General features: G+C 47.7%; 1 protein-coding gene and 1 pseudogene across 2 annotated transcripts in view; one reads left to right on the top strand and one right to left on the bottom strand.

The window, feature by feature from the left end:
- DOCK11 (dedicator of cytokinesis 11) overlaps positions 1–10,679 on the bottom strand; it is a 101,153-nt gene that overhangs the window by 18,821 nt on the left and 71,653 nt on the right. For both annotated transcript variants that reach the window (XM_066640257.1, XM_066640258.1), the window contains 5 exons: positions 10,505–10,642; positions 8,980–9,162; positions 6,234–6,347; positions 2,505–2,720; positions 2,359–2,416 (listed from right to left, as the gene is read on the bottom strand). In XM_066640257.1, coding sequence (XP_066496354.1) covers positions 2,359–2,416; positions 2,505–2,720; positions 6,234–6,347; positions 8,980–9,162; positions 10,505–10,642 — 709 coding nt within the window. The remainder of the gene's footprint in view (positions 1–2,358; positions 2,417–2,504; positions 2,721–6,233; positions 6,348–8,979; positions 9,163–10,504; positions 10,643–10,679) is intronic.
- Positions 9,235–9,351, top strand: LOC136663549 (5S ribosomal RNA; annotated as a pseudogene).

Below are 10,679 nucleotides of genomic sequence, written 5' to 3'. Positions count from 1 at the left end.
ACTAAGATGGTGAAGCTACAGTTTATTTATTTATTTATACAGGTATTTATATATCGCCTTTCTTTGGTCGTCAGATTTCTCCTCAGACTTTAATCCAAGGCGGTTTACATAGGCAGGCTGTTCTAAACCCCCATAGGGATTTATCCTATGGTAAATCCAACGATGCCATTGCCAGCTTCTTTTCAGCCATATTCTGGGAGGGCTGACTGCTTGCACCAGGAAATGCTCCAGTGAAGGAAAGAGAGGGCAAGACCATCTACCCGAGCTGCCTGCATTCCCAAGGTTGAGTCACCACCAGGCTCATTTTCTGGGTCCTCCCATCATCTTTCATTGCCGCCAGGCAGGAGGAGAGACAGCAACAGAGGAAAACTACGCAGGAGGCTCTGGCTCAGTGCACTGATGAACATTTACGACATGAAAAAATTAAGAAATGGTGGCATCATATAGAACAGCGTTGTAATTACTTACGATAGCACTTTGTTTTCTGCATTCAGGAGGTACTGCTGAACGTTCAGGGGGTACTGCTACAACCAGTATACTGCACTGTGGGCCCTCCTTATCCACGGGCACCCACGGATTTTAGTACCCACAAGTGTCAAGCCTGTGGCCTGAGGGCCTTCATGACATGGGTGGAAGCAATTTCCAGTTCATGCAGGCAACTTCCAGTCATGCCCAGAGGTGTTCTCAGGCCCTCCAACCATGGATTTAATTATCCACAGAATTCAGTATCTGCAGGGGAACCTGGGATGGATCCCCCATGGATTCCAAGGGCCCACTCTGTAAGCTTCTATGAAACCAGGCGACATTTTTTAAATATATAAAAGCACTGCGCAAGTTTGGTTTTGCTAGTTGCAGATGCACCTAACCCTTAATAAAGCCTTTATTTTGAAACTTCTGCTTTATGGATACAGTTTCCTCTTTTTTCCTCTCTCAGCAATGGAAAAAATTATATGAATGGATCTTAGAAGTACGTATTTATATGTTCTTTTAAAAAAAAGAGAAGTGAGATCTGCCACAGAACAAGTTGATCTGGTTATGCTTTGAGAGGATGTAGACAATTTGAGAAAGCGCCTATGCTATGAGGCCGATGGTTCTACTGGATTTGAAAGGACTTTCCAGGAACCGCACTCAGTCTGACCACATAGAAAGACCAGTTTGGGGCTGCAATACTTGAAAAAAAACCAAACTGTTTTGCTGCTGGCCAAGCACGTTACCTGGCAGCCAGCCCAGCTTCTTTTCGCAAGCCATGGGCTTGTCTAAGAGCCGTCATGCCCACTTCAGCAGTTTCACTTCTCGCTCAAGCCAACCACCGATTGAACTCTGCCCTTCTCTAAATTAATCAAGAGGCACCTCTTGCATGTGTACGCAACATCCTCTAATTTAACTTTCCATGACTCAAGGTGGCTCCGTTCCTACATCCATGATTTCACCATGTACGTTTTCACAGCAGCTGACAGCCAGATAAAAATATAGATATTTCACACATATAACCAGATATAAAGTGGGCCCTCCTTATCTGCGGATTCCAAGCCTGCAGTGGGAGGGCCTTAGAGGATGTGTATGGAAGTCACTTCCAGTTCACTGAAGTCACTGGAAGTCACTGGTAAGAATAAGAAGCAATTTCCAGTTATGTCTGGGAGATCTTCTGAGAAGGCTGGGAGGCCAGGCATGGCTCCCAGGTAAGTTCTCGCAGTGACACCCCCCCCCCCAATTTGATTATCCACAGACCTCAGTATCCACAGGGGTCCTAGAATTGATCCCCTGTGGATACAGAGGGCCCAGTGTATATCCCTTCTAATTATCACAGTACCGCGGCAGAAGGACCCAACAGCAGCAGAATCCCTGCCAATTCCTTACTCACATTCATGGCAAGTTCCCAAACAGAACAATGCAGCCAAGGACCTACTTTGCTGTCCCAGAACTAGAAGCCAAAGATCAGGGCAAGCAACGCTATACATCCAACAGGGACAAGAGTAAGGCTAGCAGAGGAGCTGCCCAGTGATGGCGTTCTGGGGCGCTGAGCAGGTTGCACTAGCAACTGCCAGGGACCAGCTGAGCAGCTTTATAGCCCGTCCCTTCCTGCAGCATTCATCAGGGCCCTGATCCAGAGCACGTTTCCGGCTTCCTGCTCTGCAGCAAGGCTCAGGGATGGGTCACCCAGTGCTGTCATTGGGCCGCTGGGCCTTCTGTGCACCCCCATTGCCATTTCTGTTGCCCCCGAAGCAATTCTGGAGAGCCTGGGGCTCAGGATGTGGAACCAGCCGGAGCGTGTCGACTTGGCTAAGCCCTGAGCGATGTAGGAGCTTTCCCCTTCCAAACCTTCCACACCCCAACTCCTCCCAGGCATCCAGCACTTACTTTTTCTGTGCAGGAACTCCGCCACCAGCGCCGCGATGTGGACGTAGCACATGGCCGCCTGCAAAACGAAAACAGCAAAGTCCATTCACAGTGCTGGTGTCACCGTGTTCCAGCAAGAGGACCCCTAGGCCCACCAAGGTGATTACCTCGGAGAAGTCGCCATTCTTGACATGGATCTTGGCCATGCTGTCCAGCCACGTCTTCCTCAGCTCTGGTGTGCTGGCGTAGGACTTGGCCAGGCTGTACTGCAAGTCAATCAGCATCTCAGGGTCCTTCTCGTGCTCCTTCATCTGGGCCGTCGCCATAAGTACCGTCCGGATTCTCTTGGTCAAGTCTTTGACTTCAGAAGGAAAAGCAGTGGCCTGCCAGCCAGCCAGGTGGGGGCACAAAGAGACCATTGAGATGTGCAATGTTCTAATTTTTAACTTAAAAGCAGTTGTGGGATCAGCACAGCAATGCCGGGGGGAGGGGGATCCTGAAGTCTATCCTTCATCACTGTCCAAGTTGAAGGTGTTAACCTTCACTGGGTAAAATGAAAGGCACAGCAATCCCTAAACTTCCATTGCTTTGCTCTTTCAGTCGTTTCCGGTTAAAACTCCATTCCAAATTTCATCCCATTTTGTCCATATTTTGTTCCCCCTTTTGTCCAATTTCACCCAGCCTTCCGTGATGTTTGTCAATGGTCTTATATTTATTTTATTTCTGATTTTTTAGGTTCTGCACGCATTTGAGTGTGTTATGTGGTTAATTATTTACATTTTTTTGCTGGCTAAAATAAATTTGCAAGCTAAATAAGGCTGGGCCTTGACATTCATCCTTTTTGGACTTTTATCCATGCTCTGGTCCCCAACTGGAGGAAAGTGTAAGGTACTGCTACACTTCCATTCTAGGCCTGATGTCCAATTAAAGAAAATTTAACTTTCTGATTACTCAGTTGATTACTCAAGCAATTAACAGCCCAATCCTATGCATGTCTACTCAGAAGTAAGTCCCATTAAAGTCAACTGGGCTTACCCCTAGGAAAGTGTGGATAGGATTGGGCTGTGCAACTGCAAAGATCTGCATATGGCTAAAACTATAGTATTGAAGGAAAGCTTTGTTTCCAAGACGGTGAGCGTATATATTATGGGAGACATTTCAGAAAAGGCATTGTTTCTTGTGTGGGAGTAAAGATGGAAAGCTTGATGCCAAAATTAAACGCTGGTTTCATATCCTGGTTTGCGGGCCGTGGTAAAACTGAACTTCCCAGGTTCAGATGACACATGGACCTCTGACAATTTAACAAGCCAGGATTCCATTGCAGATGATGGGAAGAAGGAGTGGGCAGTTTCAGTACCCCTCTTTCATTCCAAACCCAGCAAACCACACTGCAACTAAAACCACAGTTTGCTGGTGGCAAGGGTTTGGACTAGATGACCTTGTGGGTCCTATCACAGATGGAAAAACCAATTCACAGTGCAATCCTATCTCTTCTTTGAGCTGGTAAAGCCATCTCTGGGTGTTGCAAACATGCCATAAAGCATGTGTGCGGCTACTTGGAAGCCGGCTGGGCGAGTACAAAGGCCCATGCTGGTCCATCAGTGCTGGATCCCATCCCTGTGCTGGACAGCACAGGTAAGGTTGCGCCGGGCAGCACGGGGAAGATAGAAGGGAGGGGCGCTTTTGGGTGTGGTAAGAGCGGAATGGGGGGGGCAGATTGGGCCTGGGAGGGAGGCAGGCCTCTGCTGTATCCCAACCCTCCTTCTGGCAGGCCTGGCATTACACCAGGCTTCCCAGATTTGCACCAGCTATATAGCTGGCATGGATCCGAGAAGCCCCAGGGGGTGACTGGGGCTTTGCTTGGGGTAAGGGAAATATATCCTCTTACCCTGAGGATACCTCCGGCCACCTCCTGAGCTTCACTGGATGCAATGCAGACCATGAGGCCTGGCTGTGCCGGCGCAGTTTAAGATAGGGATGCCCACAGCTTAATTCTCTCAGTGTTAATAAATCACAGACTGTAGGCTGAAGCTTCCCCAGTGTGGAGTCTCCCTGAGAGAAAGAGGGACAAACTCTCCCTCTGTGTCTCACTCCAGTCATCTGCTGCTCATAAGAACAGCCCCACTGGATCAGGCCATAGGCCCATCAAGTCCAGCTTCCTGTATCTCACAGCGGCCCACCAAATGCCGCAGGGAGCACACCAGATAACAAGAGACCTCATCCTGGTGCCCTCCCTTGCATCTGACAGAGCCCATTTCTAAAGTCAGGAGGTTGCACATACGCATCATGGCTTGTAACCTGTAACGGATTTTTCCTCCAGAAACTTCTCCAATCCCCTTTTAAAGGTGTCCAGGCCAGACGCCATCACCACATCCTGTGGCAAGGAGTTCCACAGGCCAGCCACACGCTGAGTAAAGAAATATTTTCTTTTGTCTGTCCTAACTCTCCCAGTACTTAATTTTAGTGGATGTCCCCTGGTTCTGGTGTTATGTGAGAGTGTAAAGAGCATCTCCCTATCCACTCTGTCCATCCCCTGCATAATTTTGTATGTCTCAATCATGTCCCCCCTCAGGCATCTCTTTTCTAGGCTGAAGAGGCCCAAATGCCGTAGCCTTTCCTCATACGGAAGGTGCCCCAGCTTAGCTCATCTTGGGATGAGACGTATCCAGGGCGTGAATATGTTGCAACTAGAAAAACCGAATTCTTGCAATCAGAATAACATCATGCAAATGAAGACTTGTTTTGCAGAAATTCCTTTTCTCTGGATCGCAGGAGTCAGACAGGCACCCCCAGTCCTGCTCCAGCAACTGCCTACACAAACCAGTCACCTCTCTGGCTTCTGAGGGTTCACCTTGTATTTTTCACACTGAACCTGCAAGCTCCTTATCACCACTGTGAAGGATCACAGTGTTACAACGGGGGAAGGGGGGGAGAAAGCAAAGGTTTTTCAGAAAAAAGCAAAATTCCACCCTGACAAATGGCAAAGGCAACACAGCCTCCGCACAGCCTCCCCATGCAGTTACTCATAGAGTCAGGAGACCCTATAAAGTTAATGTTTCCAGCCTGGGGGGAAGACGCATCAGAATGACAGGCAGGAAACCCCTTTTTATTGAAAAGGAACCGCAAGGCTTTAAAAAAGAAGCCTGGATCACTGCTGCTTCCTTATGATCAGAGATGCTTTATGTTAGGCCCAGAGTCAACCCCATCAAGAGAATGGTGAGTCAACATCCCACTGAGAGTCTGACCTTCACATGCACCCCCACGCAGTGGCGTAGCTATGGGGGGCAGCACGGTAAATACTGCAGGCACTGCAATGCCCCCCCCCTTCTGGAGTCTTCACTTCATAGTGAGAAATGTTCGTAAAAACAAGTTTTGGCCAAGTGAAGTGGCAGATTTCAGTGAGGTTCTCATCTCTCACCTCCAGTGTCCATTTTTGTTGTTAGAAGTCAGTTCTGGTACAGAGGAGGGGGTAGGTGATAAGGTTATCATATGAAATTTTGCTTTTGTGGTTAAAAACTTGGAGGAGTGGGCCAGCGGTGCCACAGTGGCTCCGTGTTATCGGCCCACCCACCCTTTGCCAGACTTAAATTCCTGGAAATGTCTTTCAGAGAGTTCAATTCCAGTGTGACTCACAGCCAAGTCTCTTCCTCATAACAGGAAGGCTGCCCTAATTAGCTGTCATGACTGCCACAGCAACCACTGGGGAAGGAGTCCTGGCTGCCGTTCTCAAAGGCCACTGCTTCCCTCCCTGAACAAACAGATGATGAGGGCACAGCTGTTGCGATTGGCAAACTACACATCGCAGATTCACTGAAAGCAGGGTGGAAGCACGTCGGCTTTTTGCAGGCGGGGTGTTTTGTGGGTTCCTTGTTTTTTTGTACTTAAATTGTGCCTACCTTCACTGGCCGATCACTGTTGGCAAAGTTGTTGATAATCGACAGCGACTCTTGGAAGCGAGACCCCCCGCTGAGGGCCACGTCTGCTATCAGCTGGCTCACAGCAATAATGATCTGAGAAAAATGGGGTTGGAGGGAGACAAATTATTTTTCAGAAGGTGGAACTGCAAACAGATGTATGTGCAGCTCATGCCTGAAAATCCAAGGGACCAAGGATGTTTTCGGTCTCTTCTTGTAAGGGTAGAATGGCAACCCCCAAACTGTGCGCTAAAAATTAATAATATGCAGCTTTCCATGGATTCAAAGTACCCATCGGAGGCTGTTGGCAACTTGGTGTAAGTTGCTGCTCCCAGCTGGCCTCTGTAGATGGTGCGTAATGATGCTGTCTCTGCTTCAGGTGATCTGCCCTTAGAGGAGGATGCCCGCTGTAACTCTGAGTGAGTCACTGATTGAGGTTGTCCTGCTTCCAATCAGAAATCAGAAACACTGACTAGGGTGGAAGCACTGTGGGAGGGGCTCCTCCGAGTATGGAGGCAATTCCTACCATTACACATACTCACTTGAAAAATACCCTTCCCTTTTATCATATGCGGTGGTCATGTAAAAAAATGTAACTATATTGGAGAATGATAAAGAGTTTAATACAAGAGATTGATGGCCTTATTACCCCGTTGAAGCCAGAATTATTTTTGCTTAATATTACTTTAGATGTTATAGATAATGAAGTATATTTAGTTATTATGATATTAACAGCTGCTAGAATTTTGTATGCTAGATATTGGAAAGATTTTAGCATTCCAACAAAAGATGAACTAAGAGAAAAAAATAATGGATGTCGCGGAAATGGACAGACTTTCAGAAATATTGGATCAACGGCGAAAATTGACACAGACTGAGCAATGGAAGCCATTTTACGCTGGGTTGAAAATGAATATTTAGAAATATAGAGCATTTGGAAGAACTTATTGTATATGATATGCATAAGTGATAATAAGAGGTAAAAGTAGAAGAGAAATTAGATTAGAAGATATAGTATGGTTAATTAGCAAAAGTGGTATATAGTATTCTGCACTCTTAAATATATGTGTATATTTGTATTGTTTTGAACATAAGAACATAAGAACAGCCCCACTGGATCAGGCCATAGGCCCATCTAGTCCAGCTTCCTGTATCTCACAGCGGCCCACCAAATGCCCCAGGGAGCACACCAGATACAAGAGACCTGCAAGTCTTCCTGGGAATTGTAGTTAAGAGCATAAGAACAGCCCCACTGGATCAGCCCATAGGCCCATCTAGTCCAGCTTCCTGTATGTCACAGCGGCCCACCAAATGCCCCAGGGAGCACACCAGATAACAAGAGACCTGCAAGGCTTCCTGGGAGTTGTAGTTAAGAACATAAGAACAGCCCCACTGGATCAGGCCAAAGGCCCATCTAGTCCAGCTTCCTGTATCTCACAGCGGCCCACCAAATGCCCCAGGAAGCACACCAGATAACAAGAGACCTCAGCCTGGTGCCCTCCCTTGCATCTGGCATTCTGACATAGCCCATTTCTAAAATCAGAAGGTTGCACATACACTTCAAGGCTTGTAACCCGTAATGGATTTTTCCTCCAGAAACTTGTCCAATCCCCTTTTAAAGGCATCCAGGCAGATGCAATCACCACATCCTGTGGCAAGGAGTTCCACAGACCAATCAATGTAGTGTATTGTTGATGTTTGTGATAAAAAAAAATAGAAAAATACCCCTCTTTCAGTTATAAGAGCCCAATGTGTCCCACATTTAATTGAGAAAAGAAGCAGCATTGCTTTTTTTTTTTTTTTTAAAGTGTATTTTACTTAAAGGTTGTTTGATTTACTTTACTTGTTTGATTTTTTTCTATAAACCACTTTGTGAACTTTCCGTTGAAAGGTGGTATATGAATACGGTTATTATTAATTATCAATTATTATTATTATTATTTATTATTATTATTATTAGCACACTAGACGCTGTTCCAGAACCACCATTCAGAGCGTGATACCATAGTCTCTCGAGACTGAAGGTTGCCAATAACAACAACAACAACAATAATAATATAGAACATGCACCAAAAAATCCAGCCAGTTTTCTACTTGGCATTGAATTCTAGGTTACTAGTTCCCCTCCTCCCATTAAAACATGGGTTTAAAAGTGCTTTTAGCACACGTTTATATCCTGCCTTGGATATATCAAGCACATTATATTATATATATATATGCGAAGAGACACTTGGCCAACAGTCTGAGGCAAAGAGGCAAAGAGGGAAGGCCCACAGCCAGGGAGACAGACCAGGGACAGACTGCACTTGCTCCCGGTGTGGAAGGGATTGTCACTCCCGAATCGGCCTTTTCAGGCACACTAGACGCTGTTCCAGAACCACCATTCAGAGCGCGATACCAGAGTCTTTCGAGACTGAAGGTTGCCAACAAGTATATCCTGCCTTTCTGCTTTGTAACAGCAGGCACCAAACCATGGCCCGCAGGCAGGATCTGGAGCCCGCCATGATCCTTCCATCAGGTGAACGGAGCCAACTGTTATGGCTCAGGTCTCCCTTTCACATTGCAGATAGCCCCTGACCTTCACACCACTCACCTGCGCATACCCCGAAATCTGGGTGCAAAGTCAGTTGGGGCAAAAGACTTTGGAGACTGGTGCTTTATAAAAAACACTCACACACAAATCTGAACACAGCCACGGAAAAGAAATCTCGCTTCCCCTTTCACCAACCTGGAGGTGTGTTCTTAGGAAGGTTTTCCGCCTGGTGAACTCAAAGTTGTTCCTCATGAGCAGGTACAGGAGGGCGGAGGCCTCGTGGCGGGTTGAGGTCACCTTGGACATGCAGCACTTCAGGACCTCGTAGCAGAAGGTGGCGCACATGTTCACCCTGCCCTTGAAAAAGGCCGCAGGAAACTGGGCAAGCAGCAGGTGTGGCAGCGGGGGGGAGTGAAAGGCAAGAAAGAGTCACTTTCTGCTGTACATAAAGGCTGCAACTGTTACCCTGCACATAACCGATCTCATCTGATCTCAGAAGCTAAGCAGGGTCAGGCCTGGTTAGTACTTGGATGGGAGACCGCCTGGGAATACCGGGTGCTGTAGGCTTCTACCATGATCTCGGAAGCTAAGCAGGGTCAGGCCTGGTTAGTAGTTGGATGGGAGACCACCTGGGAATACCGGGTGCTGTAGGCTTATACCATGATCTCGGAAGCTAAGCAGGGTCAGGCCTGGTTAGTACTTGGATGGGAGACCGCCTGGGAATACCGGGTGCTGTAGGCTTATACCATGATCTTGGAAGCTAAGCAGGGTCAGGCCTGGTTAGTACTTGGATGGGAGACCGCCTGGGAATACCGGGTGCTGTAGGCTTATACCATAGTCTTTTGAGACTGAAGGTTGCCAACCATCTCCCTATACTGAACATTATCTCCCGATCTCGTCTGATCTCGGAAGCTAAGCAGGATCAGGCCTGGTTAGTACTTGGATGGGAGACCGCCTGGGAATACCGGGTGCTCCACCTTCAGTCTCGAAAGACTATGGTATAAGCCTACAGCACCCGGTATTCCCAGGCGGTCTCCCATCCAAGTACTAACCAGGCCTGACCCTGCTTAGCTTCCGAGATCATGGTATCAGCCTACAGCACCCGTGGTCCAGGCTGCCACCTCAGCATCCTCCACCAAAGGCCGGACAAAGGCGGAACAAGGTGGAGGATGCTGAGGTGGCAGCCTGGACCATGCCACTTTCAGGCTGCAGCCAGGGAAACTGCCAGCCAGGCTCCAGTCTCTTTCCTTGATGGACTAGATCTTTTATAGCAGGGAGATGCGTTTTCACAGTATTAAAAAATGGCACCCCTCCCCACCTGTGGTCTGAAGGGTACAATTTGTTCTACCACCTCAGCATTTCATCCTGCCGCTTGCATAGACCAGGCCAAAAGGCAAATTACATCTGATACTGTATGTATGCAAATCTGTCCACGCAGTCCCTCGGCCCTCCTCCTCCCAATGCTAGGAACATAGCCCAAACCACCCACAAAGATACTGGGGAGGAACCATTTTCATCACTGGTTGGTTGGCCCTCTTAACCGGAGGTGCTAGAATCTGGGATTTCCTTCAGGGAAAGTGGGGGCTCCTCTACTCAGGCAGGCCCCCTCCCCAAATTGCTGTTAATAATGATGTCGTTATACTGGATCCAGAGAATATGTGCCCTGCCCTGGCATTATGTTTAATTATTAAGTCTCTCTCTCTCTCTCCCGCCACGCTACCTTGTTGATGAAAGCTCTCAGGGAGGCAAAGACATGCTTCAAGGTGGCTTCGGACTGCCCGTTTTTGAGAAAGGCCAGGTGGACGTCAAAAACCTTTTTCATCAGTGGGTTGTGGCCATCGTTGTTTAAGAGTTGGTTCTGGGAGGATAAAAGGATGGTTCACTTTGGCAGAAAG

The sequence above is a fragment of the Tiliqua scincoides genome, chromosome 12 (assembly GCF_035046505.1).
Source record: "Tiliqua scincoides isolate rTilSci1 chromosome 12, rTilSci1.hap2, whole genome shotgun sequence".
NCBI classification, from domain to species: Eukaryota; Metazoa; Chordata; class Lepidosauria; order Squamata; family Scincidae; genus Tiliqua; species Tiliqua scincoides.
This window is presented reverse-complemented; position numbering and strand designations above follow the sequence as displayed.